Source organism: Physeter macrocephalus, chromosome 4, assembly GCF_002837175.3.
Source record: "Physeter macrocephalus isolate SW-GA chromosome 4, ASM283717v5, whole genome shotgun sequence".
Lineage (NCBI taxonomy): Eukaryota > Metazoa > Chordata > Mammalia > Artiodactyla > Physeteridae > Physeter > Physeter macrocephalus.
In genome coordinates, this window is record NC_041217.1 from 86,437,447 (window position 1) to 86,463,718 (window position 26,272).

General features: G+C 35.5%; 1 protein-coding gene across 2 annotated transcripts; it reads left to right on the plus strand.

The window, feature by feature from the left end:
* The first annotated feature begins 1,065 nt into the window (after positions 1–1,065).
* LRIF1 (ligand dependent nuclear receptor interacting factor 1) lies at positions 1,066–18,880 on the plus strand. 2 transcript variants are annotated; one of them, XM_007122889.3, is made up of 4 exons: positions 1,066–1,749; positions 12,472–13,981; positions 15,207–15,479; positions 16,296–18,880. In XM_007122889.3, the coding sequence occupies exons 1-4, from the start codon at positions 1,682–1,684 to the stop codon at positions 16,731–16,733; spliced, it is 2,289 nt and encodes a 762-aa protein (XP_007122951.1). In that variant the 5' UTR covers positions 1,066–1,681; the 3' UTR covers positions 16,734–18,880. The 2 variants fall into 2 exon arrangements, with proteins under 2 accessions (XP_007122951.1, XP_007122953.1); XM_007122891.3 differs by lacking the exon at positions 12,472–13,981.
* The last annotated feature ends 7,392 nt before the right edge of the window (positions 18,881–26,272 follow it).

Genomic DNA, 26,272 nt, shown 5'->3' on the forward strand with positions numbered 1-26,272 from the left:
CCTCTGCCCAGCTTTGCTCCCTTTTCTTCCCTTCTACAGATACTGATCCCTAATAAACTTCCTCCACACCAAAGTTCATCTCAAGAGTCTGCTTCCCAGGGAACCCAATCTGTGACAATGAGTTTCATTTATTAGAAGTGCTGATGGATATGAGGAGAAGCCAAACTGCAAAGTTAAGAAATGAATGGTGAGAAAATGGAACAAGCCAAGAATAGGCAACTCGTTCAAGTAGTTTTGCTTTCACAGATAGGATGATGATCAGAACCAAGACAGTATTAAGGGCTCACCACTCTGCCCTCTCTTTAGTATGGGAAATATTTGACTGAAAGATAAATGCCAATTACACACACAGGATTCGACATCGCTAAAATTAACCTTTAACAAAGAGTGAACAGTAGTTAAAAAGTATTACTTTCTGTATCAGAACATCAAGATCTTTCATCAGTACTAGCTGATTAAGGAGTTAGGAGAATGAGTACCCAGCATTTTTTAAAAACCAAAATAAACATTTTAACGTGGCTACCATACATCAATCTCCTAAATTTGAGCCAGTTTACATTTTTACTGCCTCTAGCTGATAAAACTGGATCTCCTAAACCACTCCTCCCACAACTTCCTTCTAGTCCCAGCTGAAGCCAGAGACTTAACCTGTTCCTCAGATAAGAGATTTTAACAGCAGGAATCAAGAGACTTCTGCAAAGTTTTTCTCTGGAGATCCAAATAAAGATGCCAAAAAGTAAGTCTGTATGGGGAATTAAACTTTTAGAGAATCAAGTAGTTAACTATATGACAATAAGTAATTTCGAGCGAGGATTAAGGGTGGGGTGGAGAGAGAGATTAGGTTAAATCTCGAGGCAAAGCGTCAAGAAAGGAAAAAAACCAAGAAACCCTCAGGAAGTAGCAATAATACAGGCGCTTGCCACAGGCAGGCGTCTAAAATTTTCTCACTCCAGGAGTGCATATGGCTTCAAAAGAGCCCTCCGCTGTCTTTTAAAGCACTGGCGAGAGAGGAAACTTACACTAGCGGCGAATACAAAGGCAGAAACTTTGCGATTGACCCCGGAAACATTTTATTTTGCGTAGGTATCTGGAGAATTTTCTTTTGCGATTCGTTCCTTGATCCGGAAGAAGAGACAGCAAACATCACCTGCGATTGGATTGCAACATAAGGGCGGGGCGTTAGCGAGCCATTCATCTTGGCGACCGGATGTGACGATAACGGAAGCTGCTAGGCTGAGCTTTGCTCTCGCTGGCGGCCTTGGTGGGCGGGGTCGGCCGAGCTCCTCTGGCTTGGTCTTCACCACTGACCCGGCACCGATAGGGGCGGCGCCATTAAGGCCACGCCTCCCGCGCTGATTCCCGGTGACTCTGGAGCGATGTCCTAGGCGCTGAGGAGGCGGAGACTCAGGGCTGTTTTCTCAGAGGTTAGGGACGGACCCGCCCCGTCAGCCTCTTCGATTCTTCCGGTTTCTGGTGGCTGCGCCGCCTCCCTCCGAAGACTGAGGAGGATACGCCCTCTCGAGAGCCCGCCTTCGCTCTCCTTTCAGCTTCTAACGCCTCTGAGCTGCTACGGGGCAACTCCATCCCTACATTCTCTCGCTCTGGTTCTCGCCACTTGGAGGACCTCGGCCCCGACACTGCCCCCTTTCCTGGATGTACTGGCCCCTCCCACTCCTCTAAAATGTCCAATAACCTACAGAGGGTCTTCCTGAAACCTACAGAGGAAAAGTCAGGCAACACCTCGCATTGGTAAGTACCGGTTTCGAATCTCCCTCGACATGGCCGCACCCCGCACGTCTCTTAGCAGGATGTCGAGTCGGCCGTCGTTTCCTGACGTTCTGCAATTCAGATGCCTTTGATGCCGCTGGGTGAGCACTCCAGGGGAAGTGCGCGGCAGTTTGGCATTTAGAGCCCTTAGAGCACGTCCCTGTCGGAAACGTAAAACCTCTTCAGAGCCTGACGCAGTCAGCCTCTGCCCTGGCTCCGCAGGACTCCAGCGTCTGAAGTTTCATAGGCTGACAGAGTAGATCTCCACGGGAGAGGAAAATCAACATGGCCGGCGCTCCTGTGTGAGCAAAATCTTCTGGAAGATTCTCGCGCACTCGCAGAAAAACACGCAGCAATCCGCGCGGATTAGCAAGTGCAGCTCAGGTGGCGCTGGACCTTCAGGGAAAATAGCTGTAATTTAAGAGAATTAGTGAGAAGGAAAGGACATATTTTTGTGTAATTGATAAGAGTATATGAATATAGAAACTGAAAAATTGTTCTGGAATAAGGGAATCGATTTTTAAAAATTTTTCGAATAATAGCTTTATTTGAAGATAAAGAAAAGTGAAAATAGAGAAATTATCATGTAAAAGTTAATCTCTTCGAACAGCATATCTGAAGCAGGTGTAATGAGAATGTCGTCTCGAATTGGATGTTTATGTAGAGGAACTACATTTGTCGGGGAGATTCTAGTATTTCTTAGACACTTATTTGTAAATTTAGACAATAGTTTATCACTAACTCAGTGTTTTTTTTAAGCTCATATTAATCAAGAAGAAATAAAACTGGAACAAAATTGTTTGCTAAGGTAGAATATTTTAAGTTGTACTCTCCATGGTTAACGAGGTAACGAGTCCCTGCAGAAGGAAAATGTGAAGAAGAAAGCATGGAAATGGAGATGTAAAAATCATGGAAGAGCATTTATGATTGAAGAAAATCGGGCTTACTAGATTTAATGCTAGCTTTGCTAGTTACTATTTGTGAGGCCAAGTGACCTGGTTTCCAGTCTGTAAATAAGAGCACCTAGAGGTATTTTAAGGATTAAAAGAATGAATATACTAAACTACTTAGTGTAGGAAAAATAGAAAAGCATTATTTAAATGTTAGCTATTATTATTATCGTAAGGATACAACTTTACTTCTGTACAAATTTTAGCCCAGAAAGTAGGTAGTTACAAGTAGATATAAAACCTAATTGTAATAAACACTTTAAAGAAGTATGCATAATATTCTAAAGTGTTGAGCTAAAACCATATGGAAGAACTGCCAAGAAAGAACCGTTGTATTTCAGATCTTAACAAGAGCCAGCTTTTGTGCATGTATGTTTTTTGTTGGCTTATTTTTGGTGGAAGTTGAGGGAGAAGGCAGAGGTAGTGCCCTGTATAGATATGCAAAAATAGATTTAGTCTTTAATGATTGTTCATTTCTTCTATCTTGTTTTAGTACCTGGATATTTGATAACATCTGATTTACCCTAATTTAACACAGTTTGTTTCAGGATTGCATTTTTTTTCAATATCAGAAATTAGATAGAGTAAGAACCTTACTTTTTGTGTATTGTGTAATTTAACTCTATTATCCAGTTTCTACTTCTTTTGGCTATCTATTTTTAAAACATTACAAGTTGAATTCTGTTTTAGTTACATTCATCAGTTATCTGGAGTTCGTTAACTCATTGGTTTATGCCTTATTTTTATCATCTTTGAATGCATTTATTTTTTCAAATCCTCTAGATTTTAAATCACATACTTCGGACATTTACAAGATGCCTTTCTGAAACTTTGACATTTACTTTGGTTATTGATTGCATATTTGATTCTATTCTTTTTTATAAGTAACAATCTGCATGATGTCCAAATATACTTTTGCAAATAGTTGGATTAATGTCATCTCTAGTTTATTGGAAGCTTCATTTTCTTATATTTCTTATATTTTGATGGTACAAAATGATTTTTTTCATAAGTTTAAAATGACTATATGATTTTATTATTTTCTGTAGATACTTGAATTTTTCTTGAGTTACTTCTTTCTTGCTGTAAGGTTTTCAGTAATGTGATACAGAATGTTTATTGTTTAAAAAGTACCTCTTCATCAGTGCATAAAATGTAAAACCCAAATTTAATCTTATAGTACAAAGGAAAAATCTGGAAGATATTTGTGACAGTAAACATTAAGTTTATTTAGATTTGGACTTCATATGCAAAGAGCAAAGCAGGAGTCAGAATGGTAAAGCAGAGTTACAAAGACCTTGGTAGAGTTACAGAAACAAGGTAGAGTTACAGAAACCTAGGTTCATATTCTAGGTCACCACTTATTATCTGTATCGTTCAAACATTTGGTTAAAAAACGTTCACTGAGTGCCTGCTATGTGACAGACTGTGCTAAATGGAGAGACTGACTAAAGAGTAGGATATGGGCCATGCCCATGAAAAAACATAAGTCTAGAGGTGGATATGATGTAATACACTTTTTAATAGTGTTATGCACAGGATGATGCTGTGAGGACATACAGAAAAGGAATTGTAGGAAAGGTTTCTGGAGTGGCTGAGTTGGGGAATGTAAGTATCAGCTATCCAATTGAAGATGAATGCAGGCTATGCCCAGGAAGAGGGAATTGATTTAAAAAAAAAAAAGCAGCAGTATGACTTATTACTAGTAATAAGTAGGATAAATAGAGAGCTCTTAAGGGTTTGCTGAAAAGATTAGACTTCATCTGCTGGAGAGCATTCAGAGGATTTTAAGAAAAGAACTGTCATGGTCAGGTGTCGTTTTAGGAAACTGATGGCAATGTGGATTTGGGGGTGAGGGGTCAGGCATATAAGGATTCTATTTCAGTTGTCCTTTCAGATATTCTGAGAGCCTGCACTAGCTAATGTAGAGCAAGGGTTGGATTCAAAGAAATATAGAAAGAAAAATAGGCAGACCTTGTCAGTGAATTGGCATGAAGAAAAGTGGATCAATTATGATGCCAATTTTCTGGGTAGATATTGGTAAATTAATTGAGGTGTGGAACACACCAAGAAAGCAATCAGCGATATATTTGAATCTGCAACTCAGGCAGGGTCAGAGCTGAAAATAGAGAGTGATAGGCAGTTGGCTTCTATCTGCCTTTGACCCTTTGTTCTTAAATAGGAAGCTAAAATGGGTGTCCTCAGCAGGGGGCTTGGTTTGGTTAGACAGATAATGTTTCATTGTCAGTTCAGTGTGCATTTACTTTGGTACAGTGTGTTATCTTTGCTTTTGTGATTTGTGTGTGTGTGTACGTGTACGAGAGGCAGAGAAAGAGAGAGACACACACACATACCATAAGGCTAACTGAAATCTATTTCTCATTAATCTCTCAGTTTATTCATGAATTTTTGGGACCCTGTTATATTAGGGTTATGCTAAAGTAAATACAAGAAAATGCATGGGATTGCCCAAGAAAGCATGTCGCTGAATAAGTTATTTAATATTACTAAGTCTTCATTTTCTCAACTATAAAATAGGAATGGCAATACCTACCTTGCTGGACTGTTTATTAGGGTTAGAGTCAATGACAACTGTTTACAATTATATATCTATTATGTATATAATATTATATGGTAAATATTATCATATATATTATTACATTATGTACTTGTGTATGTTATGTATGTACATAATGTTGAATCAGAGTAAGATGGAAAAAAGTCTCTTAGCAGTTGAAAATTTTGCAAAATTATCTACGAAATGTTCAGTAACCTGCAAAATTTTTATCATTCCATATCTAATCTGTAAATGCTTCACTCAAAATTAGAATAGTCAAAAATGTCAGAAGTCATATAATAAGTATGTTTAATATATCTTTTATTAAATTTCTCACATTTTCAGATTACCTGATGCATTTACTTGTTCTTGGACACCAATTATATATTTTAATGGAAGATGATATCTAGCATATATTGGGAGCTTATTAGAATCCCAACCAGTTATAGCAAACCTTTACAAATGAAGAAAGCTTCAAAGAGGTTAAGTAAATTTACCACAGTCAATCAACTAATAATTGGAAGAGCCAGGATTAGAAGCCCATAATCTTTCTAATGTATTCCTGTGTTCTCTTTTAAAGCCTAAACTGTATTAGTTTTCCAGTGTAGTTTCTCAGTTCAAATCCTAGTTGGTTTAAAGTAAATAGCTTGTTGATTACTCTTCTTTTTAAGTGACCTAACCAGAGCATGGGATGCAAAGTCCGGTTCTAGTTTTAGTTCTAACCTTAGCTAACAGGATATGATCTTTAAGAAAACAGAATCTTTATAGGGTTTTAGTATGTTAAGTGGAAGGTCTTTTCTATAGCTGAAAAAAATATATATTGATTGAAGAAGTATGAATTTCACCCTGATTTATCACTTCTTTCCTTAGCATTCTGCATTTCAGTTTAATTTTTCGAACTCATTCCATTTGTTACTAGGAAATCACAGATTTTTTTAAAAATTAGAGCTTGTAGGATTCAATTCAGCTAATATTGTCCACAGTGTGCCAGTTGCTCTATTAGGTGTAGAGAATATAGATATGAATAGGATAACCTACCCTTAAGGAATTTATGGTCTCTGGTAGATTGTATGAATCTCTACTGATATACTGACATAGAAGAAACTGTATTTTCCTTCCCTTTTTTGGAGGGGAAATGGAAAAGAGAGGAAAAATCCGTGATTAGATTTGAAAAGAGTTTGTGCAATATAAATGTTTTTTATAAAGCGGAAATATAGGGGCCATATAATAAAGTATGTGAACGAAGTATCAGAAGCCTGTGTGATTTGTTTAATAACTAATATGCCAATTAAAATGTGTTTGCCCCATGCAAATAATTAATTATAAAAGTGTGTGTTCTGCTCTGTTGAAGCTTCTAATCTGTTAGCCAGGTGTTACTGACAAATGAAGTACATAAACTAAATGAGACTAAACAATAAAGGTATTGAGACATTTCAATATGTTTGAAATATTTGAAAGAGCTGCCTTATTTTTATATATAATTTTTTTGAGGGCCTACTGTGCTTGGTGTTGGAAGAACAGTTACAAAATAAATGATATAGTCTCTGACCATAAGGGGTTTCAATCTCACTGAGGAAAAATATACTTTACTCATTTTTTAAAATTAGCTAATAGATCAAAGGCCATATAGAAGGCATTATATAACTCCTAGCATTAGTGGCACCAATGAGAGTGCTTTAGGGATTCCAAGCTGGAAGAAATTAATATGAGTTTGAGTGACTAGCAGATATTTCATGGAGAAGATGGATTGATCCTCAGTTTATAACTATGTTTTAAATTATTAGAGAAGAAAAAAAAATACTTAGAGTAAATAATGTACATGAGACAATCCAGAATAGTAGAGACCTTTCTGGTAAGACCAGAGATTTTATGCTGAGACGTTCTAGGTGGTACTGTTGTAGAGATTGGTTGGGGCTAGATTGTAGATGATTTTCATGTGAGGCTGAATTGGCAATGATGGATTACTGAAACTTTGAGCAAGGAGGTAACAGGATGAAAACAATGATTTAGTCTGCCAGAGATACATAATGATAATGGCCACAGTCAGAAAAACTAGTTTAAAAGTCAGAGCCAAACATAGGGATGAGATAATGAGGACTGGATACAAGGTGATGCAGGTCTGATCTAGGAAGTAGAAGTGGCAAAGGTGAAGAAAGAGAATATGAGTAAGAGCTGTAAAAAAAAAAACTTTATAGACTTGATTCATTCAGTATACATTTATTGAATGTTTATCCTTTGTAAGCATCTATACAAAGTACTATGGGTGAATTAAAGGTGAATAAAGAGGGTGGTAAAGATAGAGATTACTAGGTGATTTAAGACCTAAGTAACCTGAAAAACAGTAGTGCTGACACATGACTGGATGGTAAGGTAGAGTAGTAGTTTTCAGTACAGAGTAATTTTAACTTTAAAGTAATGGTATTAAAAGTGAAAATGTTTGGTCAGACATCACAAATATGGAATTGAGGTCAATATTAGGGGATAGAATAAAAGGATATAACATGAGAGTCATTATTGCAGAAGAGATAGTTGAAGGTAATAGTTGAAGCTTTGAACTATTACCTTGGTGCAGTCTTTAAGGAAGAATGCCTTTTTTACATTTTATTTTTTTATTGAAGTATGGTTGATTTACAAAGGAAGAATGTGTTAAAGAAAAAACAGGGTCAAGAACTGTACTTTGGGGAGAAGTCATAGTTGGATACCTAAAATGCAGAAAATGAATAAGAAAGGGAACATTAAGAAAGACAAGAAATATTGTACACAATGGAAATCGTAGTAGGAAGAGGTTCAAGATGGAGGGATAATTAGCTACCAGTGTTAATTTCAGCAGAGAGCACCTAGGGAATGAGTATAGAGTAAAGCCAGATTTAACTGTGAGGAAATATTTCATAATCTTTGAGAATAAGGTGTCATAGAATAATGGGAAAGAAAATAGATTGCAGAAGACAGTGGGCTTCAAGACAACTTTTTGGCATATCATTGACAGGAAGTTGGTAGATGGTCCTAATTATGGTTCATTGACACCATCTACCAACTTTCTGTCACTGAACTTGGCACCCACACCCCAATCTTCTCTCTAATCCTACATAACTTTAGCATCTGTATGGATAACCTCTTTGTCACCTGGTCTTTCAGTACAAAGATCTTTTTCCTCAGTGTTTTCTCCATTCTATCACCAGCTATCCACTTCTGTAGTTCTTGTTATCAGATGAAATTGCTGCATCTACAAAATTCTTGATTTAATCATCCTGCTTTCCAAACACCAGTTCCTATATTTTAGCTTAGTTGTTTAAGTATTCCCACTCTGACTGTTCTTTATCTGGCCCTCAGTCCATTCCCTTTATTTTCTCCCTATACATTAGCCTTTTATGTTCTCATTTCCTTCCCATCTAGCATAGATTCTGCATTTCATCATTTGATAAGTTTTTTCAGTACCCTAAAATCTTTTGCTCCTCTTTGATTTTTGTTATACCCTTCTGAAGCCACCCCAATCTTGGATGAACTCAGTGATTTACTTTCTCTGCCTATACCTGGTGAAACAAGGAGACTCTCATGAGCAAAGGTTGGTATTACTATGAATTCATGATCATTACCTATCTCTCTGGGCCATCAACACTGCCTGATGACTGATATTTTCTGAGGTCAGCTTATTTTTTCCCAAAACTATTTCAAATCTTTTTGATTATCCTCAAATCTCTCCCTGTTTTTGCTCTTCTTAGCAAATGATGTCATGTCCTTATTTCATAGTGCAAGTAAAAGCCACTAGATCAGAATTACCTCAACCTTCTAACGCCAAAGCTTTAAACTTACCTGCAAATGCACCTAATCTCTCTTCCAGTTCCGATGAAAAGAGATACTTCTCCAGCTCTCTTTAAGGTTCAGTCCCTTCAACTGTCTTATGGTCTCAATTTCCTACCTCCTTTTCAAACTTTACATTATTAATTACCCCTCTTTCTCCTTTATTACCAGTCTCTTCCTTTCATTGACTCACATGAGCATTTATGCTCTAGTTCACCTAACATTAAAAAAAAAGAAAAAAGAAAAGATCTTTTCTTTGACCCCATTTAATTTCCAGCTGCTTTCCAGTTTTTCTCTTCCTCTTACAGTCAAAGTTTATAAAAGAGTTGTCTATCCTTGCTGTCTTCATATTCTTTCTTCATATTCACTCCTACCAACTTCTTTCCCCACCAAACTGCTCTTTTAAAACCATCAGTGATCCTCATGCCATTAATTCCAGTATATATTTTTAACCTGCATCCTACTTGGCCTCTCAGAAACTTTCAATAGAATTGCCCAATTTTTTTGAAACTCTTTTTTTCCTTTGGCTTCCATTGCATCAGAATCTCTTGGTTTTCTTTCTACCACTCAAAGAAAGTAGGAAGCTGATGAAAATGTTTTAAGCAGGGAAGGGCTAGTGTTAGAGTGCTGAATAATTTGAAGAGGAGATGGTAGACTGAAGCTACCATAATAGACCAAGTCAGAGATGACTAGAGTGGGAACAATTGATTTGTAAACGATTGAATAGATCAAGAGAAATTTAGGAGTTAATATCAACAGGATTTTGTGATAGGTTGAATACAGATGGAAAGAAAGCTGGAGTTACTTGTTCAGATTTAGGCATCTAAGATAGTTCGGATGCCATTTACTGAAGGAAAAACACTGGAAAAGACCATGTTGAGTTTTAGGTGCATTTGAGATTATGAGATTATGAGATTATGAGATTATGAATGGAAATGTCAAGAGGGAAGTTGGACATATAAGCCTGAATCTCAAAAGAGCTAAGATATAACTATTTGAATTGTTGATATATAAATGGTAGTTTAATTGAAGTCATGCATATAAAATAAATCATCTGGGGGAAAGCTTACAGAGTAAGAAGAGAAGAATTTAAGCTTTGGTGAATTCCAACATTTTAAGGTTGATTCAAGCAGGATGAGTTGGCAAAGAAGACGAGGAGTCACTACAGGGATAGAAGTATGTCATATCTAGGAAACCTTGGCAAGAAATTGTTTAAAGAAAAGGAGTGAGCATTTTTGTACTCTTCCAAATATATAATTTATCTCAATAAACATTGCCTATTTACATGTCCATGTACCCAGCATTTTAAGTTTTTTTAGGGATTGTGGGTTGAACTAGCTTAGAGGCTAGCAAACATTTTCTGTAAAGGACCGGATAGTAAATGTTTAGGCTTTATAGGCCATGTGATCTTTGCTGCAACTACTTAACTCTGTTGTTGTAGCAGAAAGCAGCCATGTACAATACATAAAAAATGGGTGTGACTGTATACTAATAAAACTTTATTTATGGACACAGAGTTTTGAAACTCAATTTTCATATATCACAAAATGTTATTTTTGTGATTTTTTATAATTAAAATATAAAGACCATTCTTGGCTTGTATACTATACAAAAACAAGGAGGGGGCCAGACTTGGCCCCATGCTGTAGCTTACTGAGCTACATAACTGAGTCTGGTGCCTAAACCATAACAGACACTCAGCAAATTTTGGTTTAATAAAGTTCTGATCCAGTTTATATTTGCTTTTTGGGGGATAGGGAGGAGGTGAAGGTGGGTTTTCTTCTTCAGGCTGTCAAAGCAAGAATTCATACTTTTCTTTATGTTCATACTTCTTTAGAGATTAACTTTTAATTTATTGAAAGTAAATATAACATTTTGAAGTGCTATCAAAGGGCCAGAAAACTTTTAAATATGTATAAGGATATAATTATGTTATTTGGGGTTACAGAAAGGTAAAACTGAATCCAGTGCTTGCTAGGATGCATATAATTTTTGGCTTTGATTTGTATTAATACCTGAGGCTTTAAGAACACCTATAGGCAGTAAAACACACCTTTACACTACTGAGAATTCTAATTATTATTATTTTTCATTCTTAAATGTTTTTCATTTAATCTTAGTCATGTAAGGCCATATTGGGTCTATAGGACATGGACTCTGTACCCATATTGCTGGAATTTAGTATGAGAGACAATATGTAGACCAGTGGGAAAAAAAACATTAATATATGATGACAACTTGTGATATGTACCATGAAGGAAACTAACAGATGTAATATTATTACCTGTGAAGGAAGAGCAAGGGTAGTTAAGGTGGCCAGAGAATGTTTCTTCTGGGAAGTATCATTTATGTTGAGAGTTGAGTATATGGGTGGGTGAAGAATAACTAAGTAGCATGTGTGACTACCCTGTGTCCCATGAGGGTTTAGTATTTTCCAAGAACTGAAGGATGGTTTCAGGTATGTATAACTTGAGGTGTCTGCATTTAAGTAATCTACAAATAATTGATTATACAAACAGATACAGATTACTATTGGATGTTTTTTTAAAAAAATCAGACAATCTGTGCTAAGTAATAGCTGATAACTATTAATAGAATCAAAATAGGCTAAGTTAAAAAAATTATTGACTTCCAGTGTATTCCACATTCACTGAAAACCATTCAGCTGAAATGATGTTGCTGTTATACATATGGGTTGACCGACAATTGGAACTAATATGAGTAATTGCCATACCAAGAGCTATTTAACAACAAACATCAAACATGCTGGAACAATAAATCAAAGAAGAAACTGGTTCCTACATGAGTAACTCAGTTTAGTCTCCAGAAATGTGGCAAACTAAGGTATCATCTTAAGAGATGCCTTAAGCAAAAGAATGGCTGACAGTAGAACTTGTCATTATCAGTGGGAAGAATACAGAACAGATTGGGTAGGGGGAGAAAAGAGTGAGGGAAATAGAATAAGCATAAATGGAGGTAAAATAAGAATCCTGGTCAATAATAGTAAAGGAGAAGGACTAGAGGAAAGAATTTAAGGAAAAGAAGGAAGGATGCTAATAGTTTAAGAGGAGCATATTTTAGTAGCTGAAATTTTATACAGGGTAAAACTTAGAAAAGTCTACTTTTAGGAATAAATGCTAATATCTTATACCCATTGCCTAATCATGTGAGGAGATCTGTATCAAAGCTGACCATATCTTTGATTATCTCGTCTACTTCTTCAAAATCTTTCTTTTGCAGTATTTCACTTTGAAAACTCAAAGTGACATATTACATACTTACGTTATTATATTTTATAAATTTTTATTTTTAAAACATAGTATTTGCAAATACTTGTTTTTAAATAAAATGTATATACCATGTAGTATGTTGTATTTATTTACTCGATGTTCTTTTAAGTGTTTCAGGCTGCATGTACCAAGTAGTTCAGACGATTGGCTCGGATGGAAAAAATCTTCTGCAATTACTTCCAATTCCTAATTCCTCTGGAAATCTTATACCACTAGTTCAATCTACAGTCATGTCTGATGCTTTGAAAGGGAATACAGGAAATCCAGTTCAAGTTACTTTTCAGACTCAGATTTCCAGCTCTTCCACAAGTGCATCAGTTCAATTGCCCATTTTTCAGCCAGCCAGTTCTTCAAACTATTTTCTTACAAGAACAGTAGACACAGCAGAAAAAGTTAGAGTTACTTCTGTGGGAACTGAAAATTTTACCTCATCAGTTTCTAAAGTTCAGAGTCATGGTGTGAAAATTGATGGACTCACCATGCAAACGTTTGCTGTTTCTCCCTCCTCAACACAAAATGATTCATCTTATATTTTAGTAAATACCCAGAGTCTTCCAATGACTGTGAAGTCTCCGGTTTTGCCTTCTGGGCATCATTTACAGATTCCAGCCCATGCTGAAGTGAAATCTGTACCAGCGTCTTCATTGCCTCCTTCAGTTCAGCAAAAGATACTTGCAACTGCAACCACAAGTACCTCAGGAACAGTTGAGGCCTCCCAAATACCAACTGTTATTTATGTATCTCCTGTAAATACAGTGAAAAATGTAGTTACCAAGAACTTTCAAAACATTTACCCAAAACCTGTTACAGAAATAGCAAAGCCAATGATACTAAATACCACACAGATTCCAATGAATGTTGCTAAAGAGACACAATTAAAAGGTGGTCAGCATTCTCAAGCTGCTCCAGTGAAATGGATTTTTCAAGAAAATCTACAGCCTTGCACTCCATCTCTTGTTCCTGTTAAATCTTCAAATAATGTGGCTTCAAAGATTTTAAAAACTTTTGTAGATAGGAAAAGTTTGGGAGATAATACTGTAAATATGCCACTATTGAGTACCATCAGTCCTAGTGGGACACAATCCAAAAGTATGCCTATTAAAGATAATGCTTTGGTTATGTTTAATGGGAAAGTCTATCTATTGGCTAAAAAGGGGACAGATTTTTTGCCATCACAAATTGACCAAGAGAATTCTGTTTCTCCTGATATTCCACCAAGAAAAGATACATCACAGATAGTAAGTTCAAGTCCAGTCACAGAAATATCCAGAGAGGTTGTAAATATTGTTTTGGCTAAAAGTAAATCTTCCCAGATGGAGACAAAATCACTTTCAAATACCCAGCTTGCTTCCATGGTCAATCTAAGGGCAGAGAAGAATAAGAAAGTGGAGAAACCATCTCTTTCTACCCCAAACCCACATAGTATGAACCAATCCATTAACTACTTAAAGCAGAGTAAGACTTTATTCTCAAAGCCAGACTTTCCAGATGGATTTAGTACAGGACAAAATTCCCCCAGAAAAGGAAATATCATCCACAGCATAGAGAAAATAAGTTCCTCTGTTGATGCAACAACTTTTACTTCACAACAGTGTGTTTTCAGAGACCAAGAACCAAAGGTAATTTTCCCATGTTAGGGTGTTCTTTTTATCTATGTAAATAGAAAATTTTTCTTTCTTAATTCTCAAAGTTAGTTATCTATGATACCTCTCTTTCCCTCCTCTCCCATCCTCCTCTTCATCACACACATACCATACGCGCATGAATGCTTAATTAAGTCAAAGCTTTCATCTGAAGGAAATGTTTGAGGAGTGTAATAGAGTTGAAGCAGTATTTTTCTCTAGAATCATTTGGCATGCCAATTCTTCAAAGCAAAATTAAACAAACAAATCACAGAGCAACAAGATTTAGAAGAGTTGGAGAAGGATAATGTGAATTCAAAGCTTAGTAAAATTGTGTGTGTGTGTGTATATATATATATATGTGCATACTTATCTTTGTACCCTAAATACATATACATGCATACATATATACTTAAGAGCTTACTTTTAGTATATGAAGAGATTAATATTATGCACAGAGCAGAGCTGGGATTTGTTTGTTTGTTTTGTGGTGGTAGGGAGATATCTGGCAACTTTTTTAGGTAGATGGTAGAAGGGGCAGGACATGGCTAATTAATACCTTTCAGTCATTTGTGGAAAAAGAATTTATCAACATCTTGATTGGGTTGTTTGGTTGTTGTTTTTTTTTTTAGTATACAAGTCTCCTGTTCCTCTTTTTAGCCCTTCTTTCTGACTCATTCAGTTACTCAACATATCCACATAGTTATCCTTCTGTTCTACTTAAGATATATATATGTGTAATCACTAAATATTTGTACCCACATTTTCCTTCTTAGAGGTCTACTTAATAATGTTCAGTATTTCTCCCCTTCAGTACAGAATTCATTGAACTCCAGAGATGTAAGGAGGTAAATTCTGATTAAGTACAAGATTGATTAAAGCTATAAGAGTTTTCCAAAAGATGACAATTTCCAACATAATGTTATATTGATTATTTTTAACTTGTCATTAGTCTGTGTTCTCATTTCATTTGTTTGAGAATTAACTACCTGTTACTTTCCTAGTACAAGAAAGTAAAATTGTAGGAGAACATTTTGGTTTTGCTCAGTTAAGTTCAGCTTTTCAAGTGTGGGTGGTAAGGCAAGAGTAATACAATCCAATCATTTAGGACTTTAAAGCATAGCATTTTAAGTAAGATGAGGTAATCACTTAGTTGCTAGTCTGATAAAATAGCTTAAGTAATTGGCAGTATTGTTTGTGTGTTTTCTTTTCCTATTTCCAGATCCAGAATGAGATGGCATCAACATTAGAAAAAGTTACTCAAGAAAGAAATGACAAGAACAGTTCCCAAGGAAGAAGCAATAAGGTGTCATATCTGAACAATGATGCTGAACTTAGAAAGATATTTGGTCTCACTAAAGATTTGAGCGTGTGCCTTACTCGGATTCCTCACCATTTGGGCTCTGGAGGAGGTTTTGATTCCTTTAGCTGTTTGGTGAAAAGTGATACTTACAAAGAGACAGAGTTTATAGTGAAGGAGGAAGGGAGAAAACAGGTAATAGATTTTAAAGTGTCCTTTTTAGGTACTCCAAAGATATATGAATGTATTAATTTTCTTGATTTTTTTTTTAGTCTTGTGCATTAATATGAATGATAGTTGTTACCAAATTTGCATGTATATGTATTATAATAAAACATTGTTAAGAAGAACCATATATGCACAGGTAAAAATGCATCCCCAGTTAATTAAAAATGTTGCTTTAGGGAATTCCCTACCAGTCCAGTGGTTAGGACTCTGAGCGCTCACTGCTGAGGGTCCCAGTTCAATTCCTGGTCAGGGAACTAAGATCCCGCAAGCCACATGGCACGGCCAAAAAAAATAAAAAAGAAAAAGAAAAGATATGACAGAAATGCAGGGAAAATATAAGCATGCAGATACTCACTGCAGTATTACTTTAATTTAAACATCTTAAGAAATCTACACAATAATGATGAAAATAAAATCCCTATAACTTTGCTTACTGTCATTCTACTTATAAATATTTCATTATTGTATAATATCCTGAACTTCAGATCTGAAACCAGTCAACATTTTGCAGTGATAATCTTCCCTATGTGCCTACTCTGCAGAGGGAAAAAAAAATTAAATAAATTATATTTCTTATGCTCTTCAGAAATGGTTGTTAGGTTTTCATAGTAGATCAATATAGCTTCTAATGTTTGACTTAAGCAGGAATATGTGAATTATATTTTGTTGAGTTGAATTTAATGGCTAAATATTTGTATCTGCAAACATTGTTAAATTCGAGAGCACACTATTCAGCAATAATATTTTGTTTTTCTTTTGGAATCTTACTCAACATTGCAACAGGGTTTTGATAAGAAAAGAAAAGCAAAAACCAAAAAGAAGATGGATCACAAAAAGAAGAGAAGAACTGAGAGTGGTTATAACACAACTGTAAATGGAGGAACTAATGTCACCAGTTCCCAACTCGTTAGCAGTATTTTACCAACTTCAAATGTATCACACGATAACATTCTCAGAGGCCGCAACAAAACCAAGGAAGAAAAGAGATCTGAGGTAGAACACTGTACCCATGGGAGCCAAGAGAAAGGCACACTGAGTTCAAATACAGCTTTTGAGCAAAGCCATTCCTTCAATAAAAATTATACTGAAGATATTTTCCTCATGACACCACCAGAGTTAGAAGAAACCATTAGAGAGGAAAAAATAAGAAGACTTAAGCAGGTGCTGAGAGAAAAAGAAGCAGCTCTTGAAGAAATGCGTAAGAAGATGCACCAAAAATAATAAAATGTTGCTATACGTAAAGACTTCAGTGAAATAGCTGTGTTTTTTCATATACTTTTACATTGTTAATTATAGATGCATTCTGAAAGTGTCTTTGAATATGAAACTTGTCTTTTCATCAGTTGATTATAAAATTTTAAGGAATACAGAAAAGGTTGATTATATGACTTTTGTGAATAATCTCATGGGGTATCTGAATCTTTGTCTAGATACCTTTTTTTGGAAGGAAAAGTTTTCTATTTTTCTATTACTTTAACTTGAATTCCCCAAGTTTGAATATTTGTTATTGTTTGTACATTTAGCTAAATTGCTCAGATGTTATTCCAACAATAGGTAATTGTTGTGTACTTTTTAAATTACACAATCCAACAGAGGAAATCAGCTTTAAACTTAACTTTTCCAATGGGTTTGTATATGTTTATGTCTCTTTACCCATAAAATGATACATTCTACTCACCATTGTTGTAAGTTTTTTAAAAATTTCATGAAAGAAAATGTATTATAGCAGCATTATTTAAAATTTCAAACATTTCTCAAGAGTGAGGGACATTTGTAACTTTTACAAAGTAGTTTCATATAATACAAAATGGGTTTTAGAATTCAGGCTATATAGTGTATTGTTTGCTTAAAGTGATATGTTATTATTCCTAGGCAAATGCTTCCTTTTTTGGTGGTGGGGGAATATGTACATATGTGACTTGGATTGTGTGATAAGTAAATCTGAACATGGCCACATTTAATACTTTTTAAAATTGTAAAGTGTAGTTTCTCATAATAGAGGCAGACATTTTCCTATCTGGTTATCTTTGATTTGTCGAGGTGGAGAATGGTGTAGAGATGGGGATTAAGGAGGAGGAAAAGGTTATTTTTTAAAAATGATTAACAAATTCCTGGAAGTAGGGTCAAATAATACCTGGACATTGGCAACAAAATAGAAAACAGTAAGTCAGAAAATACTGAGAGGGAGTAGAACAAATGCAAACTGAGCATCCGCTAGATTCTCTTGCCTTTTTGGGTTTTTATAACAGCTTTATTAAGATAATTTGTATATCATAAAGTTCACCCTCTTGAAGTGTACAACTCAGTGGTGGTTATATTCACAGAGTTGTGCAACCATCAACATGATCTAATTTTAGAACATTTTCATTACCCCCAAAAAACCTCATACCCATTAGCAGTCACTTCCCAGACCCTCCTTTCCCCAGCCCTTGGCAACCACCAACACTCTGTCTCTATAAATTTGCCTGTTTGGGATATTCATATGCATGGAATGAATCATTCAGTATATGTCCCTTTGTGACTGGTTTCTTTCACTTAATGTTTTCAAGTTTCATCTGTGTTGTGGCATGTATTAGTACTTAATTCTTTTTTTAATTGCTGAGTAATATTCCACTGTATGGATATAACACACTTTGTTTATCATCATTCATTTGTCTATGGACATTTGGGTTGTGTATACATTTGGCTACTAGGATGTTATGTTGCTGTGTTGCTCTGAATGTTTGGGTACATGTTTTGGTGTGGACATAACGTGTTCAAGTTTTTTGGGTATATACCTAGGAGTGTAATTGCTGGTCATACCCTAACTCATTGAGGAACTGCCAAACTATTCCAGGCAGATTTTTCTCCCCCTACTCCACCAAAATGGATCTTGTTAAGGACACCAGTGACTTCCTTGTTGCTAGATGCAGTGGTCAATTGTCAGTCTTAATTTGTCTATCAGTGGGAATATAATTTCATTAATTATTACCTCCTTTGAAAAAATTTTAAACATTTTATAAAAGAAGCAGTACATGTCCATTGTGGGAAAATTGAAAATACAAGCTAAAATATTAAAAATTCACTTTCCCATCAAGCTAAAACATTAAATTTGGGGGCTAGGAGATACATAGTTAAAGGCTATCAGTAAATACATATTATTTGAAGTCATAGGTCTGGAAAACTTCACTTAGGGAAACAGTATAAACAGAGAAGAAGATAAAATTGTGGGCTCATGTCAGAGTACATATAAAGGTTGGAAAAAGGGCAATCTCAAATGAATTTTGAGGATTGGAAGATATTGAATGAATTGTATTTATAAATCCTTGAATAGTGCCTGACACATAGCAATGTATCAGTGTTTGTTAAATAAAATAAATTCAACTAAAATCATCCTAATAGACATGTTGCATCCATTTTCATTTCATTTCATTTTCTTCTCCTTTTGATGTTTTCTGCTTCTTTTATTATTAAGGCTTTGCTGCTCATGGAATCATCAAGTACCACATTTCTTCTGATAATAAATTCCATGGTATGGAAATGTGGCTTGAATTCTTTATAGAAAAATTCTCAAAATTTGTTTATACTGATGGTCTCAAACTCCTACTTCTTATTCTGAAATTCTCTCAAATTAGGGTTTTGTCTTTACCACTCCACTAAACCTGTTTTTCTCAAGGTCTTCAACAATCAACAAATTGCTAAATCTAATGGTCAGTTCTTAGTCTTTATCTTATTTGACCTGTCAGTAGCATTTAAAACTTTTTATAAGTCTGTCCTTGAAATTTGTTCTTCACTCTGCTACCAAGACACCATATTCTTGATTTCCTACTACCTTATTGGTTGCTCCTTAGTCTCTCTGGTTGATTCCTTCCCTTCTCCATGATCCATAATATTGGAGTTGCATACAGCTCAGTCCTTGTATGTCTTTTATTTTATACCTATACTCAGTCATGATAGTCTCATCTAGTTCTCATGGATCAAATTACCATCCATATTCAGGAACTCTCCTCTGAACTTCAACATTGTGTATCCAACCACCTTCTTGACATTTCTATTTAGAAGTCCAATGGGCATCTCAAAATTAACACAGGCCAAACCTAGGTTCTAATTGTCCACACCCACAATTTGCCTCAACCAAGATCTTCTCTATCTCAGTTAATGACAAATCCAGGCTTCCACTTGTTCAAGTGTACACACTTGGAGTAAACCTTGATTTTTCTTTTTCTCATACCCTAGTCTGTTAGGAAATTTTCTCCATTTACCTGGAATCTGATCATTATTTACCACCTCTACTGTGACAACCTTGCATTATCTCTCATTTCGATTATTGAAACCACCAACTAAATGTCTCCCTGCTTCCATCAGTGTCCTACAACCTTTATTTATCACAATAGCCAAGTAATTTTGTTAAAAGTATAAGTAATGAGGGGGAAAGGACAAAAAAAATAGAAAAATGGGAAAACTATATGAACAATTTATGATAAAAGATATAATAATGACCTTCAAACATGAAAAATATTCAAATTCACTGGAAATCAGGTAAATGCAAATTAACACCACTCAGCATTTTTCATTGGTCAGAATGGAAAATATTTATGAATGTGGAAACATTATTTTGGTAAGGCTGTGAAGAAATAGACTTGTTTATACGATTTTTCTGGAGGGAAATTTGGTGGTGTCTAACAAAATTACATATGTATTTACCTTTCAACCAATGGGGCCAGCAATTCTTGTTTCTAAGAATCTATCCTGAAGATATACCTCCAACAATATTAAACTATATATACAGAAATATATTAATTACAATATTGTTTTTAATTGCAAAGTATTGGAAACAACCTAAATACCCATTCATAGGAAAGTGGTTGAAAAAAACATGATATGGGGCTTCCCTGGTGGCGCAGTGGTTGGGAGTCCGCCTGCCGATGCAGGAGACAAGGGTTTGTGCCCCGGTCCGGGAAGATCCCACATGCTGCGGAGCGGCTGGGCCCGTGAGCCATGGCCGCTGAGCCTGCGCGTCCGGAGCCTGTGCTCCACAACGGGAGAGGCCACAACGGTGAGAGGCCCGCGTATCGCAAAAAAAAAAGAAAACAAACATGATATGTCTACACAGTGGAATGAGGAAGAGCTTTATGAATTGATATGAAGTGATTTCTAAGACATACTATAAAATGAGAAATAACAAAGCACAAAAGAGTATTTATAGCATGCTACCCTTCATATAAGAAAGAAGAGCTATAAGAAAATACATAAACATCTGTTCATTTGTACAAAAAAAAAATACAGGAAGGATAAACCAAAAGTTAACAAGACTGATACCTAAAGGAAAGGGATAGAAAGAAGAGGGGAATGGCAATAGGTTAGCAAGGATGAAGTAGAGTAACATTTCTCTATTGTATCTTTTTGTAGAGCTCTTAGAATCATAGTAATGTCTTGCATACTCTTCACATACCCCTAAATAAGCAAATGATTAAAACCAAGCAGGAAATGATGACAACACAAACTGGAATGCAAATACTAACAAAGTAAATGTATTGTGAAAGAATAACATGACCATACTTAAGGGGATGGAAAAGAAACAACTAACCTAAGTAACTTAGAAGCAGTATCTTCAGTGAGCACAAAGCTAAAGACTTAAGCACTGTAATCTAGTTAGTAAATGTTTTTCTCACAGGGATATGAGTTAGCAATCCTGAAACTACATTTGTGTGTATACTAGAATTGAAAAGTAAGTATATATATTGTAGGTAGTGTGAGCCAGGCTTCTTACAGTTGGAGAAAGACATAAGGAAAGGAAGAAGGCTAAAATAAACCCTGTGGTATTGGATTACAATAAGAAGCATCAGTATAAATCATGGTTTTTAATATATATTCAGACAGATAAATATATATATATGGGGGGCAGTTAGTATACATTCATATATTTCTTAACTAACTCATTCAATGAGAAGGCCTAGAGGCAGTGACACTCCAGAACAATGAGCACACTTAGCACCAGATTTTGGTTTCTAAACATGATTCTCTAACATAAGGGACCAGGGTTCCTTAGATAATTTGATTTCACGGCAGGTTGGAGCAAAGAAAATACAAGGTGAACCTAAAACATTTTGTGATGTCAGAAGGTAAGGAAATTCTCCCCCAAAAGATGGAGGCTTATCAAAAACAGAGGAGCTAATCTGAAGGAGCATCTTATGGACAAAACTGGAATAATGTGAATAACAACAATAGTGTTTGAGTTTAACCCCTAGAATAATATATACCCAGTGAGTCTATGCAAATATAAAAATCAAATGCATAAATGAAGGAGAAGGGACAGCTTTTCCTCACAATTGAATTTCAATTAATAAATGTAGATGGAAAGGGGAAATAGAGAATTATCATTGTAAGTGGCCTAGTAATACCTGTTGCAGACAAGATTCACCAATGGATGCTAAAATTAGGGGGCAAAAGTTTGAGGAGAAACAGGATTTGCAGTCTCAAAGCATCTCCCCAAAGATGCTTATTAACTATAAAGGGAAATAAAATAACTTTATAGGGGAGAAGCCTAGCAGACACCAACCTATCCAAATGATCAAGATAAATATCACCATTAATAAGACATATCAATATCATGAATCCCTTGATATGATGCATAGATATTTTTGTAGCTGGTAGTCTTTCCAAAAATATAAAACCTGTTATAGACTGAATGTTTGTGTCCCTTCTAAAATTCATACATTGAGGACCTAACCCCCAGTGTGGAGATGGGGCCTCTAAGGAAGTAATTAAGGTTAAGTGAAGTCATAAGGATGGGACTTTGATCCAATAGGATTAGTGTCCTTATGAGACTTCAGAATGATCCCCTACAACCAGCCCTGCCAGCAAAATGCGCTGAGCCAGTATGCTCACACTGAAGGAGATCAAATGAGGACATAGTGAGAATGCTGCCATCTGCAAACCAGGAAGAGAGCTCACACTAGAAACTGAATTGGCTGGAACCTTGCTCTTGGACTTTGAACCTCCAAAACTGAGAGAAATAGATATCTGTTATTGAAACCACCCAGTCTGTGATATTTCGTTATGGCAGCCTGAGCTAATACTCTTTCCAATGATAAGAAAATATGAGATAAACCCAATTTGAGGGGCATTCTACAAAATTACTGATTAGTATTCTTCCAAAGTGTCAGGGTCATGAAAGACAAGGGAAAGAATGAAAAACAGTTGCTGACTGGAAGAGACTAAGGAGGAAAAAACAAAACAAAACTGCATGTAATATGGGACTCAGAGCAGGATTCTGGAACAGAAAAAGGACACAGTGAATGAAAAAATATGAAATTTGAATAAGACCTGTACCTTAGTTAATAATATTGCACTAGTATTAATTTCCCATTTTTGATGTAAAATGTTAACATAGGGGAAGTGGGATAAGGGATATAAGGGAACTCTTTGTACTATTTTTACATGTTTTCTGTAAGTCTAAAATTAGATCCAAAAAAAATTTATAAACAAGACAAAATATTTAAAATTGTAAATCAGAACATTCCCTCCCCTGTTCAAAATCCTCTAGTAGCTTTCTATCTCACTCAAATTAGCTGCCAAATTCTGCACAATGGTGGAAAAGCCCTACACTAATTGTTCCCCTGCTTCCTCTCTAATTTCATCTCCTACTAGTCTCCCCATCCCCACTGAACTTTAGCCAAACTAACTTTTTGTTGTTCCTTAGATATAGCAGGTACATTCCTGGCTCAGGTCTTTGCATTTGTTTATTCACAGATACCACTGGTTGTTCTTCCTCTAGCTAACTTCATGGCCTGCTCTTTCACATTTTTCATATTTACTCAAATGTCATCTTATCAGTGAAAGTTTCCTCACCACCCTATTTTATTTTGCACCCACCAGCCTCCTGGAGTTCCATATTCTGATATTATTTTTCCCATATCCCTTATTATCATCAATATTCTGCATATTTTACTTATTTAATTATATTATTATACATTGATATACAGCAGAGTTTAAGCTACACCTAAGTTAAAGTTAGGGAGAGGTCTGACTATTTTGTTCACTGATGTATTGCCAGTGAACATGAAGAGAGAATGAATAGTCATGTGGAGGCTGCTTCATCTCCAATGTCTTATTCCAGTTTCAAGAGCAGGAAAAAAGCGGCAAAAAAGAAGAGATATATTAGGAAAGCAAAACCTCTCTTCATGTGTTATTGGATCACTGGCCAAATTATGTTACGTGACTACCTCTAACTGCAATGAAGGCTAGGAATTTTTTTGGGGGGGGCTGGGCACATTACTGTGTATCTACCACATTTTGACAAAAGGTTTAGGTTAGAAGGACAAAGAATGAATACTATATTCAGACAAAAAATTAATATTGCTTAAAAGGTAGCCAAAAACTTTCATAAATTTCTGCTTTTGTTTCAGGAATATTAAGGGAAAAATAAAAACAGCACAAATTTTACAGTTCTGAGGGAACAAATTGTAAATGAAGAATTTTCTACGTACCTAAGTTCTGAATGAAATATGATATCAAGAAAATGATATTCTCAAATATTGAGGAACCCAGAAAATATACTTCTCCTCTTTCCTTCTTGAATAAAACTACTTTAACATGTGCGATTACAGCTTATTTTGTCTTTTTTTTTTTTTTTGGCCCCTCAGCTTGCAAGATCTTAGTTTCCTGACCAGGGGGTCGAACCCAGGCCCCCTGCATTGGAAGCACAGGTCCTAACCACTGGACCGCCAGGGAATTCCCTGCTCATTGTGTCTTAAGAAAAATATTTCCACCTCTGGTGACTTTGTACTATGTCAGCTTGTCTAGGCTAAATTACATTTCCTAGAATTCCCTTTTGTATATAGTATTTCTAGTTAGGGTAGACTACAAGAGAGACAGACTCCTGTAGGAGACTTGGAGGGCAAAAGCGAAGCAGCAGCCACTTTGTAGCTCACACACATTGTCTCTGATCTACTGGCGCATCTCATTGACATGAGGTGTGGCCCGATCTGGAACTATTTCATCTTCCCCTGGATTTCTCTTCAGCTTCTTATTTGTTGGCCAAGTAACTGTGTTTAGCTCTGTGACAAAGAGGACATGTGTAGCATCAAGGTCAGAGACAACAAGAACTGACACAGGTTTCAATCTATCCTGTGTCCCTCAGCTTGTCCCTGGGTGTTCCACCTTGTTCTTCCTCTCCCTCATGCCACATTCATTTTTTCTTCCTGATTTCCTGCCCTGTGGACTTGAAGATTCAGGATCAGATAGGGAGACAATAGCGCCTCACAAGGAGGCAAGAAAGTCAGATTCCTGGCACAAATCCTTTTACACATACACAAACACACACACATATCCCACATTCTAGTGGTTCTGCTTCTCTGACTGAACTCTGACTTATACACTACCCTGAATTTATTTTTAAAATTCTCTAATAATTTCTGCTAAGAGTTTTAGAATTTTTCCTTTCAAAGACTGGTCTTTAATTCACTTCATATTGATTTTTGTGTATGTATAGTGTGAACAAGGAGTTCAATTCCATTTCTTTCCAAATGATTAACCAATTGTTTCAAGATTCTTAATTGAAAAGTTCATCTTTTCTTGACTAACATGTAATACCAACTTCATCATATAGCAAGTGTCCAAATATGTATGGATTTATTTTCTGGTCTTTCTCTTAGTATACTTATGTATATATCTTAGTATATCTATAAGCTGTACCTAAGTTCAAGTTAGGGGATATCTATGCCTTAGTGAGTACTTGTATCTTAATTATAACTGCTTTAATATAAATCTTGGCAAGTACCCTATCTTACTCTTCTTCATCGAGAGTGTCTTGGCATTTTTGATCTTTTGCATTTTTATATAAATTTTAGAAATATCTTGTCAAATTCCATAATGTAATCTGTTGGACATGTATTCAGGTTGAATTAAATCAATAAAATGGATACAATTAACATGTATACAATGTTAATAAATAAAATCTCTAAGCATGGTATCTTTCTCCATTTATTTAAGTCTTCTGTAATGGCTTTCAATTGAGTTTTAATATATTTTCCAAGAAGCTCTAGCATAATATTTTAGAAATTTATTTCTAGATACTTATATTTTTGATATATTAAAAATGATAATTAAAAAATTTCGGTGTAAAATATAACATATAACTATAGGTGCTTAATAGAAATATACTGTATATATTTATCAGAGTGCTGTTTTTTTATCAATATTACATTTAAAAGAATCATCCTTTAATCCATTTATTTTCATTGCCATGTAGTATTTCATTGCATGAATACTCACAATTTATCCATTCTATTGTTGATAGACATTAGGAATTTTCCCAGTGTTTAACTGTTATAGACAATGCTTCTCTAAAACAAATTTACACTATGTCCCTGTGCATGTAACTATGCATTTCTGTAGGATACTTATCTAACAGTGGAATTACTGCATCACAGAAAGTGTCACACTGTTGTACAAGAGGTTGTATTAATTTATGTACTCATCAGCAGTGTATGAGTTCCCAATATTCCATATCCTAGCTAACACAGGAATTAGTCAGCTCTATTATTTATTTATTTACTTAGCCAAAATGATATGTATGCAGTAGTATCTTATCTCCCTGATTCCTAATGAGTCTGAGTAATTTATCATGTTTACCAGTCACTTGAATTTCCTCTTTTGTGAAGTGCCATGTCAAGTCTTTTGTCCATTTTCTCTATATTGTACTTTTCTTGTCCATTTGTAGGAATTCTTTATCCATTCTGAACAGAAGATTTTTGTTGATTATCTGTGATGCAGATATT